Source organism: Ambystoma mexicanum, chromosome 7q (genome assembly GCF_040938575.1).
Source record: "Ambystoma mexicanum isolate Mex_15411 chromosome 7q, UKY_AmexF1_1, whole genome shotgun sequence".
Classification (NCBI taxonomy): Eukaryota; Metazoa; Chordata; class Amphibia; order Caudata; family Ambystomatidae; genus Ambystoma; species Ambystoma mexicanum.
In genome coordinates, this window is record NC_090941.1 from 946,936,277 (window position 1) to 946,962,953 (window position 26,677).

The 26,677-nt window shown below is 46.2% G+C and overlaps 1 protein-coding gene across 1 annotated transcript in view; it reads left to right on the plus strand.

Moving 5' to 3' along the window:
* The window catches only part of RSF1 (remodeling and spacing factor 1), a 1,138,572-nt gene that overhangs the window by 325,794 nt on the left and 786,101 nt on the right, over window positions 1–26,677 (plus strand). Inside the window, exon 6 of the mRNA XM_069639968.1 lies at window positions 1,884–4,657. Coding sequence (XP_069496069.1) covers window positions 1,884–4,657 — 2,774 coding nt within the window. The remainder of the gene's footprint in view (window positions 1–1,883; window positions 4,658–26,677) is intronic.

Genomic DNA, 26,677 nt, shown 5'->3' on the forward strand with positions numbered 1-26,677 from the left:
AATTAAGTGTAATATTTTTTAATTTTGTAAGGATGCGAAAGCATCAAAAACAAAATTTAATCAATAACATTTTAAAATATTAGCTTATGCTTTCTCCCACCATCCTCTCCATCCCAGTCACCTCTGTTGCCCAAACTGGTCTGCAAGTTGCATCAGGAACATGCAACAATGATACCAATTGCCCCAGTGTGGGCGAGTCACCCATGGTACTCCCACCTGCGAAATATGTCACTGTGTAAGCCATATAAACTAATGGCCACGGTGGACCTGCTCAGACACTCTCAAAATCACACATTGAACACCTGATGCAACCAATTTAGCACCTTGGCTCCTGAAGTAATATAATTTGGACACCTCAATCTACCACCAAGGTGTATCAAGATATTAAAGGAGGAACGTAAACCTAACACCAGACATGATTTCAATAAATGGAAAAGGTTTGTCATTTGTTAGAGTACAGTTCATGGGACTGATATTTTTTAACACCAAACATATTAACTTCCCTCCTTTCCCTACTATAATAAGGCCTATTATTTTATTCAATAAAGGTCCATTTAGCTACTATATCAGCATATAATACATCTCAACATGGCTTCTAGATGGAAGATTCCAATTGTCTATGCTTTTATGGAAGGGGTTAAATGTAAATGCCCGCCAATTGCACATCCTCCACCAGATGCAATCTTAGCCTAGTGTTTAGCAAACTAATGGATCCTCCTTTTGGACCTATGCATAAGGCTTCAATAAAGAACCTTACTCATAAGGTGGCTTCTCTGATCTCAATAACACGCAAAACATGAATACACAAATTACAAGCATTTTATGTTAGAACATTTTCTCCATTAAAAAGAAAACTGTACTGGTGTAAATAACTCATCCCAGGTTTTCACTGAAGTACATATCTAAATGTCATGGAAAACAAGTCCATAGACCTTCCAGCTTTCTCCCCAAGCCCTCAAAACGGAAGATAGAGTGCTTCGTACACTTAAGGTGTGAAGAGCAGTCACATACTACCTCAACAACACATCACAAAAAAGATTAATTGGTTTCAATGGCAACAGAAAAGGAAGAGGTTTCAGTTGCTAAAGTAATCATTGCTAATGGGAGCATCAAGTGTATGCAACAGTGCTGCACACTTTCCAATAGAACACTTCCTTTCAATCCTAAACACATTAAACACGTAGTAAAGGGGCTACACTTGCTTTCCTGGCAAATGTTCCAATCGAAGCAATCTGTAAGGCAGCAAATTGGAGTTCTGTGCACACATTCACACAGCACTACTGTGTTGATACTCGTGCAATGTCAGATTTGCCAGTGGGACAAGCAGTGTTAATGCAGTTATTTGTAACTGTACCCATGGTTCTCCCATCTGCTTCAGGTACTGCTTACTAATTATGCATAGCAAGTGAATCAAAGCAAATTTACACATGTTACTTAACATGTAATCATCTTTCTGTGGCTTGAATTGGCTTAGAATCACATGCATGCACCCACCCATCCTCCCTTTAAATGAGCAAAGGGGGTAGTGTCTTTTTTTTTTAAGGTTACTCCTGTTCAAGTTTCCTCGGGACAAAAACATTCTGAGAACGTAGCCATGTGAAGGAGCATGGGTAACTTATACATGTAGGTCAGGGCTAGTGTTATAGGAACAACCATGTCAATGCCCTTTTCGAGTTAGAAAACACAAGATGGAACCCACTTCTGGCAACCAGTTTATACATAGAATATATTTCTAAAAAGATACAAGCCTCAGGAAGATTATTACAGGGTATTTCTTGTCATATACAACTATATAGATGCATACAGTGTAACAGAAGGTTTTGCTTATTTTATGGTTATCAACTTGATTATTTTGTCAATTTAATTTTCTTTTTGTTTTTAAGATGAAGATTTGCCAGTAAAGGAGGAAAAGAAAGAGGAAGTCCTAAAGGAAGAGTCATTTCCTGCTCTCAAGTTGGATGAGAAAGTGGATGAAAAATTAGTGAAAGCAGAGATGGTTCATCCACTAAAAAATGAAAAGTTGGATGAGCAGATTGTGACACAGAAGGGTGAACACATTGTGAAAGAGAAGATAGATGAGCAGATAATTGAAGAAAAGGCACTAGAGCAATCAAAAGAGCCAAGAACTCTAACGCCTCCCTGCCTGCTGCAGGATAAAAGTATCATTGTAAAAAAAGAGTCAACTGAGGCTATTGGATCTCCAGCAACCACTCCCATAATCTTGAGTAATGACCACTGTATAGAAAGTAAGACTATTAAATTTACCAAAGAAGAAAGTGAGTCTTTTAAGGAAAATGTCAAGCCAGTGAGAGTTGAAATTAAAGAAAATAAAGAAGCACCAACAGATTCTGATACAAAGAAAAGATCAGATAAAGTTAATGAAGTGGAACGGCCAGAGATCTCTGTAATTGTAAGATGTTCCCAAGAGGTGATAGAAAAATCTAATGAGGATACTGAAAAACTTAAGAATGATCAACAAGCTAAAATTCCTTTGAAAAAAAGAGAAATCAAAATGACCGAAGACTTTGATAGCCGAAGTAGAGGAGCCTTGTGTAAATCTATTACACCCACAAAAGAAATGTTGCGAGAGGAAGGGAAATTGGATGAGTGCTTAAAGCGAACTCCTATGTGCTCTACGTCGGGTTATGATGGAAAGCCACTGGTTAATGGGGAGGTGAGCAATGGCAAAATAGTTCCTCTGGGTAAAGCCAAAACAGTTATTGTAAACCTATGCTGTGCAAAGGAACGTTTATGTGGCCCTTCTAAGGAGGAAAATGGCATAGTGGGAGATAAAGTAAGTTCAGTAATCAAAAGTGTGGCAACTGCCAAGACAGAAAATAATTTGGCATTGGTGGATAAAGGAATTGTTTCTTTTGTGTCTGAGAAATGTATTCCGAAAGCATCTCTAAATGCTGAATGTCTTCCCGCAAAAAAACAGAAGTCCCACACAGTTAATAGTGAGAAGGCAGCAGGCTGCATTGTAGGTAACAAACATGAGGAGACAGCAACTCAGCTCCAGAAAGACTTGATGACCAAAGTGAAGGATGGTTTAGAAACTAGTGTACATTTAAAAATCGCACCCTCCAGTAGTGAGCGCCCCGCTACACCCTTGTCTTGTAAGCCGCCTAAGAAATCCATGTCTTACAGTGAGACAGCTGACAAACCTTTGCATTGCAGTGAGCCACCAGACAAACATCTGCATCTTCTTGAGCCACAGGAGAAAATCTCATCTAGCAATGAGCCATCCGGAGAGCCTTCATTGTGTAGTAAGCAACCAAAGACTACCTCAACTTGTATTGCTGAGCCACAAGAGAAACCACTGCCTTGCAATGTGGCTCCCGAGAAGCCCCTGTCTTGCGCTGGGGCTCCCGAGAAGCCCCTGTCTTGCGCTGGGGCTCCCGAGAAGCCCCTGTCTTGCGCTGGGGCTCCCGAGAAGCCCCTGCCTTGCGCTGGGGACCCCGAGAAGCCCCTGCCTTGCGCTGGGGACCCCGAGAAGCCCCTGCCTTGCGCTGGGGACCCCGAGAAGCCCCTGCCTTGCGCTGGGGACCCCGAGAAGCCCCTGCCTTGCGCTGGGGACCCCGAGAAGCCCCTGCCTTGCGCTGTGTCCCCCGAAAAACCTCTGTCTTGCTCTGATCCACCCGAGAAACACATGTCTTGTGTCAAGAAATCGGTGTGTTGTAATGAGCTGCCTGAGAAGTCCGTCTCTTGTTGTGACCCGCTCGAGAAACCTTCATCTTGTGCGGATATAACCGAGAAGCCCCCGACTTGTACTGAAACATCTAAATTAATTGTGATCAGAAAAGGATTGAGAAGCAGATCAAAGAGAATCTCAAGCATATCAAAATCCACATCCTTAACTCTGTCACCTGCTACCACTGTGTCTGAAGGGTTGGAAAAGGAGAATTCAGAACCGAAACACATCTCTGAAAGCAAACCAATAGAGGGCTCCAGCACAGAAAAAGTACCACGTAAGTCTGCTACAACAAAAACAGGGAAACCTGATGTGGTAACTTTAAAGGCAGAGAAAAAAGTACCTGTATCCAGGAACAAAACAAAACATAAATTGCCTTCTGAGGATGAAAACAGTGAAACTGAAAGTAAAGAGATGACCTCTGAAAGGCAAAAAGATGGTCTTAAATTGACAATCCGGATTGCTAACAGGAAGAAAAAGCCAGAGGAGTCTCTAGTGGCAGAAAATCTTAACTCAAAGGAAGAGACTAAGGATGTGAAATCCCTGCGCAAAGCACAGAATCGTAAAACTAGAAAGGAGTCTAAAGACAAAGTTTTTCAAGAGACTGCTCTTAAAAACAAGGAAGATGAAGATGTTCAATCTCTTCAGAAATCTGGGACTCTTAAAAGCAAGAACCTTAACTCTCTCTCAGATTGTGAAGATCATAAGGTTAAAACGGTCACTAATAATGTCAAATCCCTTCCAAAATGTATAGATCTTGTAATAGCTGAGGAAGAGGAGGATAGCATTAGTCGTTCTTTGAGAAGATCACCAAGAATTTCAAGGCCTAGTGTGAAAGTGGTTGCCGTCATGGATCAGAAACCTGATAAAAAGAAAAGTGATGAGGAAACAAAACCAGCTGTACAGCCTATCGAAATTGATATAGGAGCAACACCAGAAAAAGAACATCTGCCAAAACTGAAGAAAGTAAGTGTAAAATGTGTTTTCAGTACATTAGGTATTTTGTTTTATCCGGGGTTGGCGTATTCACTCTTTGTGATTTGTTGAAAAATATGTATGCTTCATTGTTCCTTGTTGAGGAATGACATTTTTTCTACTTTCTTTATTTAGGTTAGCAAGTTTCCTACTCTACAATTTCATGTCAGATTTAAATCACTGGCTATAAGTAGTGGAATCTAACCGAGTCAGAATTAAGCAAAATTACATTTTATGCATACGAGTAATGAATGAATGGGGAATTGTAAAGCGCAGCTTCGACCCGGGGGGTATCTTTACGCTAAGGTAGCTAAAGTCATGGGGTGCAAAAAAAGAGAGAAACCAGTCATCTCCTAAATGCTAGTTGGTCTGGGGTGGTGCGCAAAGAATATGGTGAAGAGCTCCACTGGGTAGGGGCGGCCATAGAAAAAGCCCTCCCACCCAGAGTTGTCAGAACAGAGTGAGGTGCAGTTAGCAGGAGCTGATTAGCTGAACTTAGCTGTCTAGATGGAGTGTATTTAATCAGCTGCTTGCGCAAGTAAGTGGCTCCCGTTCCATAGTAAGCTTTGTGAATAATGCACACAGATTTGAAAATCCGCTTCTCTACAGGGAGCCAGTGAAGGCTGCCTAGTACCGAAAGATACATGAGCAGATTTAGGGAGGCCCCTTGCCAAGCACGCAGCAGAATTCTGCAGCACTTGCTGATGCTGGATCAGAAACTTAGGCTGAGCCAAAAGTGTGCATTTACTATAATCCAGTGCCCGCAATATGGCTTTTGAAACCACAATACTCCCTAAGTGGATCAGGATTAACTTGATAACTCTTCTCAAATGTTTTATTTTGAGATGCCCAAAGCTACACCTGGCTCCAACCACAGATTTGAGGACTGGAGAGATACGATACTCTGGAGAATAGCTCAGCGGCAACAATGCTCGCCTTGGTAGCAAGATGACACGGAGCAACACAGGTTTGATCCCGGGTCAGAGCTTAGAAACCTCTGGTTATTAAGCATGCTATAAATAACCCTGGGCTTGAGGCCAAGGACAAGTCTCTTCCTGTTCTGCCTTAGTTGAGCGGGCAGAGAGTAGAGGAAGGTAAATTGAGAAAGAGGCTGTTGCAGTAGTCCAGCCTAGAGGGATCCCAGTGCCCTGGAGACTGGGAGCTTCTGGGGCAAAGTGAGAAAAGAAATAATATCTCTGAGGAGGTGCAGCTGGTACTGGGACCTCTTAGCGAGGTCTGTGATGTGTGGAAAGGTGAGTGGAGTTGAAGATGACAAACAGGCTTTTTGCCTCACAGGAAGGTGCAGGAAGAGGGCCGAAGGGGGTGTCCAGAGTGAAAGAAGGTGCAGAGGTCCTAGTGAGAAGGATCTCTGTCTTACTGGCATTAAGGCAGAGATTGTTGGAGGCGCACTGCTCCTGAATTGCGGATAGACTGTCAGGAATGAGCAAGAGAGGAGAGGAGGCTTAGGGGAGCCTGAAGGAGAGCAGAGTGTCATCCGCATAACACAAAGCTAGAGGAGAAGGTGGAGATGAGGTGGGCCAAAGGGGCCAAGTAAACATTGAAAAGCCAGGTTGAGAGGTTAGAGCCTCGGGGAACACCACACAGAGCGAGGTGGTGGAGGGAAAGGACCCAGGTTCCGACCTGGGAGGGTCGGTCCAGAACGGAGGTCAACCAAACCAGGGACTGATCCGTGATGGCCAGATTCTTATGGAATTGATTAATTAGATGGCATGGTTAACTGTGTCGAAAGCAGAGGAATGACCAGGGAGGATGAGAAGAGAAGGAAGGCTAGAGTCCAGATTAGTGAGCAGATCTTCACTGGTGTTCAGGATAGCAGTTTCCGTGCTTCTCACTACTCTGAAGCCAGACTGATGGTCATGGAGACAACCAACAGATTCAGTGTGGGAGAGTAAGCTGGGAGATGGCAAGCTTTTCCAGAAGTTTGCCCAGCAAAGGAGTGATGGAGATCAGGCTGTAGTTTGCCGGACAGGAAGGATCGGTAGAAGGGTTTTTCAGGAGGGGGCGCACAAGGGGGTGCTTTAGAGGGAGGGTAGGGGAAGTTCCATGGTCAAGAGTGATTGCAGAAATCGGCCAAGGCTGGAGCAAGGACAACGATGTGGTCCATGATAGTTCTGGAGGAACAAGGGACTACCTGCTTGGATGACACTTTCGTAGTCTGGTGTGATTGGATAGAAAGATGGAAAAGGAGGAGAGGCAGCGGCAGCCTGGGGTGGTAGGGAGTGGGAGATGAAGAGGAGAGACGGGATATCCTGAGTTTTAGTGGTGAAGTGAGAAGCCAGGGAGGGAACGGGCGAGGTGGAGGCTGCAGTTGGATTGGCCATCTCTTTGCAGATTTTGAAACGTTTGGCCTTGTAGGAGGCCGCAGAGACACAGGCTTGGATGTGGGCTCTCTTCTTGGACATGTAAGGAAGGCATGGTATCAACAAGAAGACACACAAGTGGCCACAGTTCAAGGATGTTTATTGAACTACAAGGGTATGATAAACGCCTATCTAATCCTAAATCTATAGATGGGAGCCAGCTACAACCATCAAATAACGCAGTCCTAGTGATGTCTTGTCAAAATAAAACCTTGTCAATCCTTACCTATTAATACAAATAGTGTGGGGGGTAGTGTATATGAAAAAGAAAAGTGTCCACAAAAATTATATCCGGATGTTCAGGCCGTTGGCCTCCCTTCCCAAGTTTTCAACATGGGACAAGGTGGTTTACTCGAGTGTAGCACAATCTCTGGCTTCTTTAGCATGAGGATGCAGTTCAATCATTAGCATCAGGGCCTTCTGTACTCAAGTCTCTTTGCCCATCAGTCTCTTCATGCAGAGGGCCTGGTACGACAAAACAGTTATTTTCCTCTTACAAGTACTCAGTTCAAATGATTCACTATTCACCCTGGACGCCCCTCTTCCGGGCTCAGATCCTCTTTCAGAATGTTCATAGAATATTCCTTCTCGGGTGACTCACCGTTCAGAGGATCCCCTCAGCCGGGCTCAGATCCCCCTGCTTAAAATACATTTAAGACCTGATTAGCAGAAGTGTTTTATAATGGCAAAACCCCATTGGAAAATGTTCTGTGAATTAGGCCCTTAGTCTTCCTCAGCCGTGTTTGGACCAATTTCAGTTAGCATCATCTATCGAAGACTTTCGATGTGCACAGGGTTTGGCTTGACCCATTGCAGGACCACTTTGATTTCACAATTCCTTTTTACATTTGACACCTTTCAGTTGGATACCTAACGGAGACCTTTGAATGAGCAGCCACTTGGTGCCAGCTGCCTCTGTTTATGGTATCTATCTTGGCTTCAAAAGTACAGTGAATCTGCTGTTTAATTATATTTGCGTCGCTTGCCACATACACTTCACACACTGTTCTCTTCAGTTTTCTCTATACAATGTTGCCGCTTGCAACCTTGATTTAACAAGGGGGGTCCTGGGAGTCCCTCTGCCAGACCATTAGTCCTGGTTACGAGGGACTTACCCAGAGTCTTTAGCTCACTATCTTTCACAGAGAAGAAATATCCCAAACATATCAGTCTTTGTCCTGCCCTGGGGCAGTCCAGCACCGAAATGCGAGGCAATTCTCCTCTGAACAAGAGTACCAACAGAAACCCCAGACACGTGTTTCGGTCTGGTTGGACCTCATCAGTAGGGTGGATCTGTGCCTCTCTAAGAATAGTGAGCAAGGGGTCCACGTCTGGATTCCCCTAGTAACTTAGGGTGAGACCCAAAGTTACTTAAATATGCAGATTTAACAAGGGGGGTCCTGGGAGTCCCTCTGCCAGACATTAGTCCTGGTTACGAGGGACTTACCCAGAGTCTTTAGCTCACTATCTTTCACAGAGAAGAAATATCCCAAACATATCAGTCTTTGTCCTGCCCTGGGGCAGTCCAGCACCGAAATGCGAGGCAATTCTCCTCTGAACAAGAGTACCAACAGAAACCCCAGACACGTGTTTCGGTCTGGTTGGACCTCATCAGTAGGGTGGATCTGTGCCTCTCTAAGAATAGTGAGCAAGGGGTCCACGTCTGGATTCCCCTAGTAACTTAGGGTGAGACCCAAAGTTACTTAAATATGCAGATTTAACAAGGGGGGTCCTGGGAGTCCCTCTGCCAGACATTAGTCCTGGTTACGAGGGACTTACCCAGAGTCTCTCTTCAGTTTTCTCTATACAATGTTGCCGCATGCAACCTTGGCTTTAAAAAAGACCTGTCTGGTATCGGTCTCCCCAACTCACCAGCTGGGCTGACTTTACTGGCGCTGCTTTGTTGTAGTAGCCAAGGATAGTACCACGGCCGCGAATGCTCTTCCCTGCCTTGGCCATCGACGCAGAAGATCTCTGGGTACCTCTGACACACAGTGAAGGTTTCTTCAGCTTTGATTCTGGGTCTTATGTTTCTTATTCTTATTCTCGAAGGCTCATGAAAATAACGGTCTTTCTCTGAAAAGGTCAAGGGCACTTCCCTCCTTGCAACTCTCTTCGGTCTTGCCGTCTTTCTCCTTGTATTACACTGCCATCTTGGAACTGCTGCTTCCTTGTGTGCTTTGCCTTGCTCATTCATGGCTGCCGCCTCCTTCTTCCTCCTCCTTCGCAGCCCCCTATCTTTATAGACCTGGGTCATTTTAAAAAGCTGCAGGTGTGTTTAATGTTCAGTAATTGCCTGACCATTGTATTGGGACATATCAGGTATACGGCTTGGGTTTTAGTCCTTTTTCTCTCACTGTGAGCTGTGTGTGAGAAAGTGTGTGTGTGTCGGAAAAGGCGCCGCGGGGAGCTTGACTTCATATGTATCCTACCTGGTAGGATGGGAAAAGATGTTACGGGGTACGGGATATCGCGTCCCCTGCCCCACTTGCACTCCCCAAAGACCCCTCTTCCTGGTGATCCTCTCGCACTGGTCCTCCCACAGGAACTGGATCCAGAAGTGATGATTGTGTCCTGACCACCTTGATGACCGATCCCCAGGGACTAGCGGTTGAGACACATTCAGGTTTCTCACAGGACAGTCTGTATTGCTTTTGGAGCAGGTTTGTCAGAGGATGCACTCAATGTCCTCCACTTCCTCTGAACCACCCTACACTTGCATTTCATGGTGCTGAGGGTGGAGTCAGGACAAGAGTCAGGACAAGAGTCAGGACAAGAGTCAGGACAAGAGTCAGGACAAGAGTCAGGACAAGAGTCAGGACAAGAGTCAGGACAAGAGTCAGGACAAGAGTCAGGACAAGAGTCAGGACAAGAGTCAGGACAAGAGTCAGGACAAGAGTCAGGACAAGAGTCAGGACAAGAGTCAGGACAAGAGTCAGGACAAGAGTCAGGACAAGAGTCAGGACAAGAGTCAGGACAAGAGTCAGGACAAGAGTCAGGACAAGAGTCAGGACAATGAGTTGCACTTGGAGGTAGGCTTCAGGCGGATTCTCATGACAGGGACCAGGACATCCACTGTGTTAGAGATGCAGGTTAGAAAGGGCTGTCCGTGTGAGTCAGCCGCAGGTATAGGAGGAGAAAAAGTAGCTGCGAAGGCCTCCACCGACACACTTCATGGGAGAGGATCTTGTAGCGTCAGGGAGAAGAGTCAAAACTCGTGCCAGAGCTGGCCATGAACCATGATATAATATGGCATTCATACCGGGCCTATACACAAGTATTTAAGGCGCGACGAGGCAAGGGCGGTGGGGAACAGAAGGAAGACAGACAACAATCCTACTAGGCCAGGTGTCATTCAGATTGCGCAAGTGCAAGGGACAGGGGGAGGGTGAGAGTGCAAGGGGAGGGGATAGTGCACTCCATGGGATAAAGAATAAATAACAATAGGTAAAGGTACAGCCAATGGGTGGCAAAGGTAATTGCTGACAAACAGGTGTCAAGTGCTGGAAGTGGGACTGTAGGGAGACAGGAAAAAAAAACAGTCCCCAGTGCAGTGGTTGCCAGGAAGGCAGTGCAGGTGTGCGACTGGTGGGGGAGGGGACCTGGGTCTGAGATCAGAGGGTGGCCAGGTAACCAGTGCAGATTTGCTTTCAGCCAGGAAGTCGGCAGGGTAGAGGAGGAGAAAAGGCAGAGGCAAAGAGAGGTTTTGAGGTACTTCCAGAACCGGAGATGATTCTCCTAGTTTCTGCGAGGCAGGGAGGCTATTCCAGAGGGTGGCCCCAGCCGAAGAAAGAGACCTACCTCCAACTCGGTGCTTGGAGAAGCGACTGACCCTGAGGGAGTTGGAGGCGGATGAGCGAAGAGCTTGAAAAGGAAGATATTTTGGAAGAGAGAGTTGAAGATATTGAGGCCCCAGAAGGCCTTGTGGACAATGCAGAGGGTTTTGAACTTGATCCTCGCAGCCACTGGGAGCCAGTGCAGAGATGTCAGTCCTGGAGAGATACGATCCCTGGGCTTGAGGCCAAGGACCAGTCTCGCAGTCCTGTTCTGGATGTGTTGCAGAGGGCGGAGAGTAGAAGCAGGCAAGAAAGAGGCTGTTACATGTCTCCGTGAGAGTGAAGACCTCAAGGTCCAATTCTACAAGGAGGTGGCAGATATCAGAGGAGTGTTTGACATCGAGAGTTGAGAGTAGCGACATGGAACAGGTTGCCACATTTGAAAGACTTCTGTGGAGGGGTACAGGCTTGAGGTAGCAGGAGAAGGAAGTTGATAAGATGCGGGAGACGCCTAGCGAAAAGCAGGAGATTGGGCTGAGTGCCGTGAACCCAGATGGTGCCATTCAGATGGACATTAATTATGGTCTTAGGGGTGTGAAAGGCGGCCTAAAGGACCTCCCACCGAGTGCCGCCATTAATGGGAGAGGAGGAAAAAGGCTAGATTAGTAACCATACGATGGGTCCATAGATCTGGAGACGGAATGACGGAGTATGTCGGAAAGAGTCTGTCTGGTGGAAGCACTGATATGGGTGTCAGCGATAAATAGGCCTGGTTTGGAGACCTGGATGACCCTCTTGAACTTCTTCCTTTCAGACTTTGTGATAGGGACAGGATAGGAGATAGAGTGGCAATTGGAGAAGATGGGGGGGAAATGGAAAGCACTATAGAGGATGCAACGCGGTGTAGGAGGAGGAGAGTGAAAATAGGAGGGATGCACAGCCAGCGCTGCACAGGGTGTTCAACAGGGGGAGGGATCACACAGCAGGGAACACAGACTAGGCTGGTAGGTACACTCAACAGTATGCAGGAGCTCCCAATTAGAAAACCTAATATGAGACAGTTAACAGTACCTCTGTTATCACAGAGCAAACCAGATTCAACTTTCCTATAAGAGGGGGGAAAAGGCCTAGTATGCAAACACAGCAGCAATGCCAAGGATGCGTCTATGCAGTGGAGAAGTGGAGGCTAAACCATGCAGTTAACCAAGAAACTTAAATGTTGTGCAGTAGGTGAGTTTTACCTTTTGTATTGTATATTACATATATAATACAAAGGAACATTTTGAGATTTGTGGTTTATAGATCTATATTTGCTGCTACCATTTGAGGTACTGTTTTAAATATTATCCATTATAAATATATAAACCCCAAAGCCGCCAACCCAAAGTAAATGCTTTTCCTTCTTGGCACAGTATTTATTCTTCCTATTGCTAACATATTGATTTTGTGTCAGGCACGTGTGGTTTACGGAATGGCATTAAAAACTACTCCAACTGAAACTATTTTGTATAAAAAAAAAGAACTTTTACATTGTGAAGTTCTTTTACTTACCATTAAGTCAATGCTTTTTAGTTAATTTACGAATACGCAGGCAGTATTTTCCAGCTGTAGCAAGGTAGCATTTTGAAACTTGTCTCTGCACATATTTAGCTGATCCTCTGGGAATCTAAGGCGGCTGCAGAATTGGTCTTTTATGGCACTCACTCGTTGATCGCCTTGAATGAGAGCGACTAGTGGAAGTGTGTTAATGCACATTTTGAGGAATGAGCTTGCTGCTCAGTCACAGGTCATCGCTTTGAAAATTGGCCTTGACTTGCATTTTTTTGGAACCACGTGGCATGGGCATCAGGACCCCTTGCTGTGGCAAAATGTTTGTTTTAACAACTCTTTATCCCATTAAAGGGAGAAAGGTCACTCATGTGCGGTCTGAAAGCCCATGTCATTGTGTTTCTTTTGTCAAAATGTCATAGCCAACACAGACGCACCTAAAGGTTGCATGGTGATCTAATCACTATAGCGTGTTTACCATCAGCCTGGTGTATTATGAAGGTCTGATGTCGGAGTCACCACTGACCATGTAATCCTAAAAGGGATATCGATCAGTGGCTGCTGTTGATTTCTTTCTTGATTCTTGCAATAATGTTCATTTACCTTCTTAAAGATAGTGGCAAAAAAAAGAAACTTTGCAAAATGACAAAGTTAAAACACATACCGGCACAAATATGGCCTAGACCACCACTTAATCACAGCCCCATCATTACCGTTTTCCCCAGCTCTGAGTGCATTAGGATCCTTGTGATGTGAGTTCAGAGCTAGGAATGCTTTCATGGGTGGTGTCACAAATTGAGAATAGACCTAAGAAATATTTCACCCCGTTGCTCTGGATACTTCAAATTGAATGTAGAATCTGTCCTGCCTGCTTGAGTCCAGTGCCATATGCAGAAGGCGGGTAGGTGAAGGATCAAGCCAAGCAACAACTCCAGTGCCAATGTGCAAATCTACACAGAGGACATTGGGGGCAGTTTATTTACTAGCCGAAAGCACTGATGGGCCCAGTGTTCAACAATCTACAGCAGGGTCGGACTGGGGCATAAAGTTGTCTCGGGCACCAACATAAAAGTGGCCCACAGTTGCAAATGGGAATTTATTCCTTTTGGAACACTGTTTAAGTAGTACCCAAGGGGGAGAGTTTTGATAAAATGTGATGCAAATTGTACATTTAAAAGACTATTTATTCGGCAACAGTCGTCAAAACTATTAGCCGCATAGTGAAGTCACTCATCAAACTGGCCCACTTTGGCCAAAAAAGTGCCCCACTTTGACCCAAAGAACTGCCCCACAAGCATTTCGTGTTTTTGGTTTGGCCATGGGCCTATTGCCCTAAAGGCCAGTCCATGCCTGGTCTACAGAGCTAACGTTGTTTGTGGACATGCATTCGAAGGGCATCCAGTTCATGTGTAGTTCCCAATCTTTGAAATTGGTGGGAAAACTAAAATTCCCAGAATTCTAAGCTAAAACAGAACTGGATGGCTATCCGATCCATAACCATGAGAAACTTTAAGTTCCTTGAATCTAAACCTTGGAGAGAGTAATTCGATATGCGTGACTTCACTGGTCGTCTTTTTTTTTTTTTTACAATTTGTAATGCCAGAGCAAGAGCTGTTCCAATGTGTGTTTGCTCAGTGCAGCAGGACCTTAACTTACTGAACTAATGGCACATGATGCTGGGCCAGGCTGAATCGGTACATTTCTGCTCCTGCTGGCCGAGTAGTTGCTAAGCAAAGTGCTCCTGGCTCCACTGTTTTGCAAGTCCCTGAACGTTTTATTACATTTGTTTACATGCGAACGAAAGGAAAAATAAAATGCTCACTTTCAGTTCAGGCTCTCAGCTCACCCTTGTGATGTCCCTGTGGTCTTGCTAATTGCAAATTGAAAATCGTGACAGTCACCAAAGATCATCTAATCTGTAGCGCAGAGCAGCATGACTGTGTGAAAACGTTTCAAATCTGTATGCTGCCTTTCAAATAAATAATGCCTGAAACAAAATAACTTTGTTCTAGTTTGGCCATGAAATCCAGGTCTGGCGGAGTCTATGAACTGGAATCTCCGGTATGCTTATAGAGCCAGTCAGTCAGCTCATCGTTACCAGCTTTGCATGGGGAACACAAAGGTTCAGGCACTGGGCAGCGTTCAACACAATTTACGCAACGTCTTTGATCCGACTCTACTGATAACAGAGAAAGAGCGGTCACAGCAGCAAAGCTGCATTTACTAATGTGGCATCACTTTCCCTATGCTCTTGTCTGCCAAACAAGGCCCCCTTGGCAGATGGCATATACAACAGTGGAAGACCAAGACTGCAGAACTTGCTTACTGCAGCCTTTCCAAATGAGATTGAAAAGCACACTTAACGGTATACCATTATATCCCTAGGTGGCACCAATAAAACCATTGAGGTTCTGGCTTTTTTGCATATTCTGGAGCATTCTGTAGTTTCCCCAGTGGCAATCTACCACCCTATGCATGGGCCTAGTTGACCTTATTGTAAATAAGTCACTGACCCCAGATGATATATAGCCTTGTAACATATTGAAGCTGAGATTTGATGTAGGGTATGAACACAGTATTGATCTCATGAAATGTTTTCGCAAATCCTGGTTTCAGCATGTTGACAATTGCAGCTCTGTCAAGGATGGTCATTTGGACTGTTAGTTTGGAAGTAGCATTTTTTTACTGGTGAGTTCTTAAAGGAAAATCAATAAATGAAACTTGGTTCTGGTTCATAAACTCCCTTATTTAGGCAGTGCTGGAGGATAGGCTTGGTTATCGGTTCTAAAGAAACCATCCAGGCTATTTTGAATATCCGCTATTACTGTTGACTGCAGTGGGTGGATGCTATTTTCCTACCCATAGCATATAATATTTTGCTCTCCTTGTCTGGAGGGGCTTCGGAGGAGGCTAAGGGTGTACCAGCTCTCTTGCGGGTGGTGGTAACCACCAGATAGTCAGGTCGAAGTTGTCCCCTTATATATAAGGGGTCGGATGGTGCTGGTTTAAAGAGTTTCTCGATCCTAGGGTTTACTATGGTATAGTTTGGTAGTTCTAGGGAAGGTTGAATCCTTCTTTGGACTGATTTTAGCAGGGGGATAAATTGGGTTGTCTGTTTTTATCGCCCAACATATTCTTTGCAAAATCCTTGTCCTGCTGGGCTTCTTGTGTTTCGATGCGAAAAAGCTCTGCAGTCCTTATGAGTATATCACTGAATAATGGCTGGTTATCCACAGGGGAGTCTGGTAAAACAGGGTCTTGTGGGACTGGAGAGTCCATTGCGAAAACCAGAGTCGGTGTCCTCTTCGTCTTGATCACATTCTCCCCCGGCGTCGTAACCCTCAATGTCACCATCATAGAATTCACCTTCGTCTAAGTAGTCATCCTCCCCTACATCCTGGTTGTAAAGGTCATAGGTGAGGTGAGGCGAGGAGAGGAGTTGTGTGGAGGTTCAACAGCCAATTCTACTGGGGGAAGGGATCGCTTTTTTTTTTATTTTTATTTTTTTTTAACTTTTCTTTATTGGCATGGTGAGAGAACAGACAATCAACACAATGTACAGCATAGCAAGAGTAACAGATACACACATGGTAATGCAATACATGGGAATGCCAGCCAGGTACAGATGGGGCCATTGTTCGGATTCAAGCGGCACAGCAGTGGATTAGTTTACATCACCAGGAGGAGGGGAGGACAACAGTTCTAGGACATCTTTGTTATTAAAATAGGTGCAAAATTCCGTCCACACATTTCTGGGACGGGAGGGTATTGATGTAGTCCTCCTTGCACACTTGAGTCCAGGTGAGGACCCTCATCCACATCTCAAACGAAGGGAGGGATTGGCGCTTCCAACATTGTAATATGCATTTTTTGGCTGTTATGGTGGCAACGTTCAGAAACCAGGACATTTCCCTCAACTCAGGGCTATCCCACAGGCCGAACAGTATAGCTAGGGGTTCTGAAGGGATACGGGACGCTGTGATATCTGAGAGAGCTTCAATTATGGCCTTCCAGTATAGGCCCAGCGCATCGCAGGACCAGAACATATGAGTGTGATCTGCAGCAGTAGACCCGCACTTGGGGCAGGTGCGGGCTTGGGTGTGTGCAAACCTGTCCAGTCTTTGAGGCGTGTAATACAGTCTGTTAATGAGCTTGTACTGCATGCACCTATGTCTGGCATTCAGAGAGGTGGTTCGAGTGTGTATGCACATTTTCCCACATTGCGTCAGTGATGGGAAGGCACCAGCTCCTCACTCCACGTATCTCGCGCCTTGACTGGCACGTCTGTGGGGTCGGCCATCAACAATTTGTACAGCGCGGACACTATCCCCCTAGCACCAGCCGAGTTGGATATCTAATGAATCTCAGGCGAGTCTGGGGGCTCATCTGGGTATGAGGGCCACCAGGCGCAGAACACCGCCCTCAGCCTGTAGTATTGTAGTAGTTCCAATGCAGTACCCAGGTGTCCGGGGCGCCACGTCTGCCGAGTGATGAACTTCCCGTCGGGGTAGAAGTCGGTCAGGGCCCTGTAGCCCAGGTCATGCCAGTGTTTTATTAAGAGTTTATCATGTGTAGGGCTGAGGCCCGGGAACTGCCAAATGGGCAGCCATTTGTAGTACGGGTGGTGGTCGGATTGTGTCTGCAAGATATATTTCCAGGCCCCAACAGTGGCCACTACAGGGTCTGCCGGGGTGTCGGCGTGATGTGTGATGGAGAATGAGGGAGAGGGTGTTAACACTCTCACTTGCTAGTTTCTCGAGCTTCACATGCAGAGGGGGGTCGGAGAACGTGTACCAGTATGTGGCGTGTTGGGCCTGCGCGGCTGTCCAGTATTTAGCCAAATCGGGGGCGGTGAAAGCCCCGTTATTATAGGGAAGAGACATGTGTTGCCATTTCTTACGAACCGCGCCCGAGTGCCATAGAAATTGGGCACATGCAGCGTGTAGGTTCCTGAAATATCGTTTTCCCGGCCAGATCGGCACATTAGTGAAGACGTAGAGAAATTTAGGGACCATATCATTTTGATTAGAGATAGTCTACCCGACAGAGAGAGTGGGAGACTGCGCCATTTCAACATTTGAGCCTCAGCAAGCTGCGCCACAGCCGCGTAGTTGTCAGCCAACAGTGAATCTTTAGTGAGGGACACCTTCATTCCAAGGTATCTGATGCCCCTCGGTGACCATCGGAGGGGGAATTTGCAGGTCGGTTGTGTAGTGGACGGGGTGAGCGGGAAGATTGCAGATTTGGAATAGTTTATGGTGAAGCCCGAGGAAGTGCCAATTTTGGTTATGTCTCTCAATATCTGGTCTAGGTGGGCAGCCGGGTCTCTAATATATAGGAGCACTTCGTCGGCATATAGAGAAATAATCTCAGGAGTATCACGGAGACGTATACATTTACGTATATGTTTGTCCCTAACGTTATCAGCCATGGGCTCTAAAGCGAGCGCAAAGAGTATCAGAGAAAACGCGCAGCCCTGGCGGGTACCTCTGTGGAGAGCAAAGGGTGCCGAGGCCCTGGAGTTGACTAGGACTCTGGCTGCGGGGCTTGTGTAGAGAAGTTTGATGTACGATCTCATGTGTGGGCCAATTCCCATTTTTTGGAGCACCGCCCACATGTATTGCCAGGACACCATATCAAATGCCTTCTAGGCATCGAGGGTGACCGCCACGGCCTGTGCGTTGGGGTCAATTCTAGCCAGAACATTAAATAGGCAATGGATATTGAGGGCGGTGGATCTGCCGGGCACAAAGCCACTCTGATCAGGGTGGACTAAGTGGGGCATAATGGGGAGAAACCTATTGGCAATGATCTTGGCAATTATGTTTGTGTCAGTGTTGATCAGTGATCAACACTGACACAAAATACTCCCGAGATTATTTCTCTATATGCCTTATTCACATCACCAGCGTAGGAGCAGGAGTTCCCAGGACCTGCCCCCTCCCCTCCTGGAGCATCGGGCACCCGGCGAGCACTCTGCATCATGGCCCCACATCCTTGCCAGTAACAAGATGAGCGCTAAACTCGGAGCGTATTTCCCGCAATTTCTTCCTCTTTAAAGTGCATCAGCGAGCGGCGCAAGAGTGAGGAAAGGATAGGCTTCCTTGCAGCTTACCTCCACAGATTTGATGCTATTTACCGGATGCAGCATTAAATCGCCATCGACACACACGAGGCTTTTCACCTTTCCAAAATGGCCGCTAGCGTCTGCACTGCCTGCAGCAACATCTACCGAGGCTCCAGCCTCCAACACTGATAGGCTGCCGTGCCTATCTACTCCCCCATTGGTCGCCGGCAGGCGAAGCCGGCCCACTTTGTTCAAGGCCCACGGTAGCAAAGCCTTCACCTGTTAGGTGCCTGTTTGTGCCTGCATCTGCCGTCTGCCATAGCCCCTGCCTGCCACACACCAGGTAACTTTTGACCCTCAATGCACTAACATTGTATCGCCTACCCACAGGTCATCATTGCCTACTACCACGCTTGCCAGTGGTACACCAGTAAACGGCATACAGAGTAAAAAAAAAACGTTGCTCACCACTGGACTGCTTATCAAAGTTGCCATTAGAATGCACTAGAATGCCCACCAACCAATCTGTATTCAGACTGCCCAATGGTCACATTAATGGTTTATGCTTTGATTTTTGCTCAGTGCGAATTACCTCTCTACTGCCTACTTGCCTTTGAATCTAGGTGAACCCCCGCCCCCTTAGTCAATACAATCTAATGTACCTTAGCTATCCACTCTGACTTTGAACTTAGGTGAACCTCCGCACCCCTAGTCACTGATGTGCCTGAAATTTGAATTTAGCTGCACTGCATTTTGCACTGCATTCCCTGATGTGCCTGATATTTGAATTTAGCTGCGCTGTATTTTGCACTGCATTCCCTGATGTGCCTGATATCTGAATTTAGCTGCGCTGCATTTTGCACTGCATTCCCTGATGTGCCTGATATCTGAATTTAGCTGCGCTGTATTTTGCACTGCATTCCCTGATGTACCTGATATTTGAATTTAGCTGCACTGTATCTTGCACTGCATTCCCTGATGTGCCTGATATTTGAATTTAGCTGCACTCAGATTGCTGTAACCTGTGTTACGTCATCTTAGCCTATCGATGTCCTGCTACCTAATACTATTCAAAGCCTGATAGTCGCATCTAGCCTGCCTGTACTTGCCCACTCTAAAACGTAATGTGACATCTCAAAATTGTACCTAGCCGGTCAATTGCATCTAGTCTGCCCATACTAAGCAACCTTAAAGTGCACTTGTTAACTAAACTGCACCTAGCTTGTTAGGCGCATCGAGCCTTCTTGTATTAACCAGTTAGCATGTACTCTCTAAATCTAGGTAAACAAACTATTGCTGCCCATTATAGGACAGCTAATCCATCTCTCTAGATCGCCTCTTCCATCATATTAGTAGCTTTATCACTTAGCTTGGTTACCATAGCTAAGATATCGACCGAATGTACCAGGTCCCACCCTACTCACCCCTCTTGCCTTACCATGCCTGTCACACAACAAATCACAGGTCCTATAGTGAATCAAGAAGATACTATTATACATAGGCCATGTAGCACCGCGGACAGAAACCTAAGACTATGCGTGCGCCTGTCCAAACTGTATGAGCCACCAGCAAAGAAAATTGAACAACTTAATCTCCTAAAAAAAACACCTTCCCTTGAAGGCTACTGTAGAGCATACTAGGAAATATGACAATCCCAAAAGACCCATACAAAACAGCACTAAACCTACCGCTTTAGACAGACTAAGCACCACGCACCCCAACTTAGATAGCCACAAACATCATCTCAAAGGCACGCTTATAAACGCTAGGTATCTAGTCGCACCCGCAACAGAGATCTCAGATATCATTCTCGTAGACAACCTCGATTTCCTGGCTATCTCGGAATCTTGGCTTCATGATGCGGCAGGTCCTGCCCTATCATTAGCAGTCCCCGATAATTATACCATCCTACGAGCAGACAGACACACCTTGCGAGGTGGGGGTCTAGAAATCATAGCTAAAACCAGTCTAGACATGAGAATTACCGCAACCTCTACTATGAAATCATGTGAATGCCTCACAGTCAAAATTGCCACCGCTAGCTCCCAAACATTAAACCTCTTCCTTATCTGTAGACCTCCAGGCCCTATTGGAACCTTCGCTGAGGATCTCTCTACAACCCTGTCCAATAATTTAAAAAACACCTCCCAAACAATAGTGCTAGGCGACTTCAACCTAGGCTATAATGACACTAAGGACATCCAGTCTACAGCTACTGCCTCGATCCTAAAAGAACTGGGATTCTCACAGAAAGTCAACCTTCCTACGCATAACAAAGGTCGAATCAATGACTGGATAGCGGAACATAACTGTGAAGTTACCATCACAGATACTGTACCCCAGATCTGGACTGACCACCATCTACTATTTACAGTAGCAACGAACTGTGCCACGGCCCAGTCCTCACTTGCCCCTCCTATGCCCTTGAGGAACAAAAACCTATGACAGCGGAAACATTGTTGCCCATTATACTGCCACAACTTAACTCGCTCCCAGCCAATATGTATCCCAATGGGCTAGTTGAACAATTCAATGAAACTATGAATACAGCCCTTGACCACATAGCGCCATTTAAGCTACGGAATAGTAAACCAAAAAAACATCTTAACTCATGGTTCACTCCTCATCTAAAAAATCTAAGGCTAATTAAAAGAAAACTTGAAACTATCTGGAGACTCTCTCCTTCAGCCGAAAACAAACTTAACCTCGCCAAGGCATCATCCCAATACAAGAAAGACATCCTACTAGCTAAACAGGAAACGTATAATACTAGAATATCTAAATCTAGTGTCTGAGAACTATTCAGCATTCTGAAAGAATTGGAAACACCTATTGCTCCCCAAGAAAAGTGCACCAAGGATAAAAAAAATGGTGCTCTAGCATACAGTCTCAACTAACCAACAAAGTAGCCAACCTACAAACTAAAATTGCCATAAAAAAAGCATCCCTAACGCCTCATATCCCACAGATTATAGCACCTCCACCAAATCCCAAACAAGAATTGCGTTTCTGCTTCTCCAAGGTATAAACCATTGAGGTAGAAAAGGTTATTCTGTGACTTAAACCGTCCAACTGTAAAGGTGACCAATGCCCTGCCCAACTGATTAAGGATGCTGCAAGAGAATTATCTCCATTCATAACTAAACTCATCAACTCATCCTTTACCACAGGCACTGTACCGAATAACTTAAGAGTCCTGGGTACTGCCACTTTTAAAGAAGCAAACCCTTGACCCGGCCATTCCCACTAACTTCAGGCCCATCACGACCGTGCCCTTAAAAATTCTCGACAAAGTGGCATACATACAAATACAAAACTTCTTTGAAACCAACCACCTACTCTGAACCCGCCAATCCGGATTCCGTCCACAACACGGGACTGAGACAGCCCTAATCGTTCTTAAGGCCCAAATAGATCAATGCAGAGACAACGGCCAAGCAGCCCTACTGCTGCTAGAACTCTCAGCTGCATTTGATTTAGTTGACCATACAGTCCTATGCAGCCACTTAGACTCTGCAGCCCACTTCTCTAAAGAGGCCATAATCTGAATCAAATCCTTCTTGAGTAACCGAACTATGAGAGTCTTCTCCATCAGCCTCGGCAGACCCGATTCCCATAACCTGTGGTGTACCTCAAGGATCTTGTGTGTCACCTACCCTTTACAATGTATTCACAAAGCCACTCTGCGAAAAAATGGATAATCTGGGTATCGCCTACACCAATTACGCAGACGATACCCAGATCCTCCTTCTGCTTTTAGGAGACTACGTCGAGGATCTAACCCTAGTGAATAAAATCTACAGCATCGGTCAGGCATGGATGGCCACACACGGCTTATGCCTGAACGATGACAAAACTGAGCTTATTATCTTAGGCACCCCGACATACATATCCAACCTCAGCCTGGATATGCCAATTTCATCATCGATGGGAATAACATAAAAGTAGCAAAGGAAGTGAAGACCCTAGGCTTTTACCTAGATGCGACCTTGAACTTTGCTAAACAAGTTAACTCTCTAGCCTCAACTACTGCATACACATGCAAACTTATCAGAGACAGCAAACAATTCCTCTCTACAGACAGCTGCATCACGCTCGCCAGAGCCCTTATACTTTCCAAATTGGATTATTGTAATGGACTATACATTGGGGACTAACAGACCATACATAAAATCCAGGTCGTCCAAAATAATGCCTTCAGAGCAGCTCTCAAGATTAACAGAAATGAGCATATATCCTCGGTAAGAAGAGCATACAAATGGCTATCCACTTCTGATAAAATTCAACTCAAAATTGCCTACCTTACCCACAAGTGCCTCAACAACAAAGCACCACCCTACCTCAAGGATAGGCTACATCTAAGAACCTCGACCAGACCCACAAGAGCAGCAAACGCAAACTGCCTACAAGTCCCGCGATTCAAACTCGCTACCATAGGGAGGATACTGCTTCCCAGTCAAGGCTGCACAGCTGTGGAACTCGCTACCCCATGGCATTAGAGAACCCCAGCCCTTTGTGAAATTCAGACAGAACTTGACCAATTGGTTGAGAACTAATGACACCTAACCACCCTGACTTGCTTGTATCCGCTGACGAACTTACCTGAAGTTCGACTTGCACCCCTTCACCAGGCTATTTGTATCCGACTCTTTCTTCATGCACTGGAATGCTCCGGGTGCCTGTATATTACTGTATATATTATTATTTTATATTCCTCTCAAGAATACCTGCACATGTAAAACTTTGTTCTGGACCTAGATCCTGCCTTGTATATATCTGCCTAATGTAAATTGTCTGATGACCATGTACTGTCTTACTTACCATGTACCTGTAACTAAGCTGAGCATATTCTTGTCGTGTGCGCCCTTATGCCCCAGGGTCTGGCGCGCTCTATAAATAATAAACTAAACTAAACGGGCCTATAGGACCCACATTTGTCCAACGGTTTACCTGGCTGAGATCGCTTTTTATATGGTACAGCCGTTGTCTGAGATTGAGAGGCTGTAGGTGTTGTGTTTGAACCAGACGCCTGTGTAGTGGGAGGCGTGGAAGCTAAGTTGTCTAGAACATGAGGATGTTTTTCAAAGAAATTTGCTAAGCAGGACATGCGGCTCATAACTCTCTGAATATCCTGTGCAGACCATCTGGCTGAACTGGGTATAAACCCTGGTTGGAGGAGGCTAGAGTTGGGGTAATGGGTGTATGTTCCTCTTCCTCATCAAGACTGATAGGTTGATGTGTATGATCAGACTCTACTATAGTGTCCTGCAGGGGCATACTCTTATGTTGGCTAGAGGGTTGCTCCCTAGCCATCTCCTTGCTAAGTGAGTCCCTCTCTCTCTAGAGGAACTAGACTGGTCTCTCTCCTTATGCTCCCTGCTCTTAGGTCGAAGAGGGGGTACCGGGTGACCTTTGTCTTGTCTGGCTTGTCATGCGGCGGCCGTTCAGAGCGCCAAGAGGACGTCTGATCAGAAGATCTGCCCTTCACCGTCGACTCTCGGTGTGCGACCTTACTCGCATCGCCGTGGGGTGTGTTTGTGGGGGAACGACGTGGTGCCCTTACCGCCGGAGTCATAATGAGGCCCATTGTTTCCGTTTACGTGGCTGCCATCTTGTAATGTAGCTATATATAATCAGAAATGAATACCTCTCAAGGGAACGGATAGTTTGAACATTCCAAATATAAACCACTAATCCACAGGTAGAGATACATTTAAACATATTTCTACAAATACAGATATAATAAAGTGACTGCGTGTACATAGTTGGATAATGTACCTGTGAGGAATTCGACTAACCGCACGCGAAAGTGCGCTCACCTGGGCTTTTATTATTTTTTAATAATATAAATGAATGATGGGAGATCAGCCTCTGAGAAATGTGCGAGGCCATTCTGCGCCCATTTCATCTGCTTCCTGCACAAAAGGCATAGTCGCGTGTACTACGGGAAGAGACAGCCTACAGGCGGAGACTTCCCCTGTCATTCAGCTGAAATTTGACAGCCCCGGGTACATCAAAGCATCTCAAGAAGGGGGAAAGGCACACCTTCCTCCAGCGATGGGCAGCCTCATTTAAATACCAAAGGCTCCATGGACCTGCATTGCTTTGGTCTAATCCGGCTGGTGGCAGTGCGTACTAATGGGATAATTGAGGCAAGCCTGAGAGGCTTGGTTGCCAGAAAAGACAACAGCAAGGCGGGACTAACAACCCTTTGGTAGGGCAATGTGTCAACCTGAAGCTAGTTCCCACCTCTCTGTATGAAAGGCAGTGAATTGCCTGCCTGGGTCCAACAGCAACCACAGGTGTCCCTGCAGAGCAGACCCCTTTCAGAGGGACGAAGGATGTGATTTAGGGGAGACAGGAAGTCTACTCCCAGCACAAACGTCAAGGGAGACCTGCGCTTTATTCAAGAGTCATAGGGCTCAGTTAACCAGAGAGACACTGATCTACAACAGACAGAAGATGGGTGGGACATAGGTATGTGTTGTCACCCCTCGTCTGTCATGTTGCAAAACACTCTGGTCCTGAGCTCATGCATAACAGAAGATTGTTGGTGGGGACCCCGGATTGGTTCATTAAGGTAGGCTTAGCCTGCACCAGTCACAGGCCCATTTGAGAACCGCCTGTCCGAAAGCGGCATTGGATCTAGAGCCGGCATCCAAATAGTAATGCTGGCAGAAAGCCGAGGGGGAGGCCCAGGTGGCCGCCCTGCTTATGACTTGCCAAGGGACATGGCGTTTGAATGCAATGGCCGTTGCCTTGGCTCCGACTGCATGCATGTTGGCCGGGAGCGGCCCTTGCTGATCCTCATACGCTTCCTTGATGGCAGCGACCATCCAACGGGATATGGAAGCCTTGGAGGCCTGGTAGCCTGGCCTCGAGCCGCCGAATGTGGACAGGGCGTCCGACTTGCGGAAGTCCTTGGTCCTGTCCAAGTAGAATTTGAGGGTACACCTGACATCCAGGCAGTGCAGCACTTTCTGTGCATCATCCTTGGGATCGGGAAAGAACGTAGGGAGGACTATTTCCTCGTTCAGGTGAAATGTGGATGGAACCTTGGGCAGAAATGCCGGGTGCGGCTGCCTGACTACTTTGTCCTTGTGAAAGGTGGTATATGGTTCAGAGGCGACCAGTGCCTGAATTTCTCTGACTGTGAGCTGAGGTAAAACGACTAGTAAGGCTGTCTTGATGGTGACCAGCCTAATGTTCACGGATGCCATTGGCTCAAATGGTTTGTGCGCCAGGGCACCCAAGACTAGATTAAGGTCCCACACAGGGTGCGGTCTCTTGATGGGCGGGTAGAGCCTAGCGAGACCCGTCAGATGTTTCTTGACGATGGGGTTGGAGAAGGATAAAATGCCTTCCTCAGAGTTCCGATAAGCCCCAATGGCTGCAAGGTATGTATGGCAGGTGTCGACCTGTACTCCCGAAGGAGCGAGGTGCGCTGAAAAGGAGAGCATGTCATCCAAATTGCAGGCCAAGGGGTCAATTCCCTTGGATTTTGCCCAGTGGCAGAACCTAGTCCATTTGCTCTTGTTCTGGGCTCTGGTGGCTTTGCTCCTGGTGCCTTGTATGATCTCCAGATTGGCCTCTGAGAGGCTAAAGTGCCTAAGCGTTACCTGCTCAGGTACCATGCTGTGAGGGCTAGTTTCCCCTGCTTAAAGGAAGGGCTCCTCTCCACCCTGGGGTACAATCAGTTGTAATCGCACATACAGTATGGAGGGATGGGACGTAAGAGTAATTATAAGTTACTCTCTGTAGTGACTAACGTACCCTTAGTCCATAGTCCTCTTTCCTCTACTACGTCCCACCAACCTCCCCCCTAATAATACTGGTGTCATTAGGCAATGTTCAATCTATTGTCGATGTGTCAATGGGGACTGAGGCGTGGTGCCGGAGGGCGGAGTCAGGGCAGCGCATGCTCCTTGGGCCGTGCCCCTGCGTGTCTCTAAATTTAAAGGGAAGGTTTTTCTGGTGAAAAAGGTTCGGTATCCCGTCCCTTGGAAGGGGCGCCCATACAGTATGGAGGAAAGGGGACTTTGGACTAAGAGTACATTAGTCACTACAGTGGGTAATTTATAATCTTTTGTTGTTGACATTAGCATCAACTGAGTTTTCTATCGTTCTCTTTAAAAACATAATGCAGGTGGTGCAATGCTTTTAAGCTAAGTTGGTATAGGGTCTACGTTTGCCTCATGTCGATGTAGTTGTATACAAAGAGTATACCTACTTCCCTCTC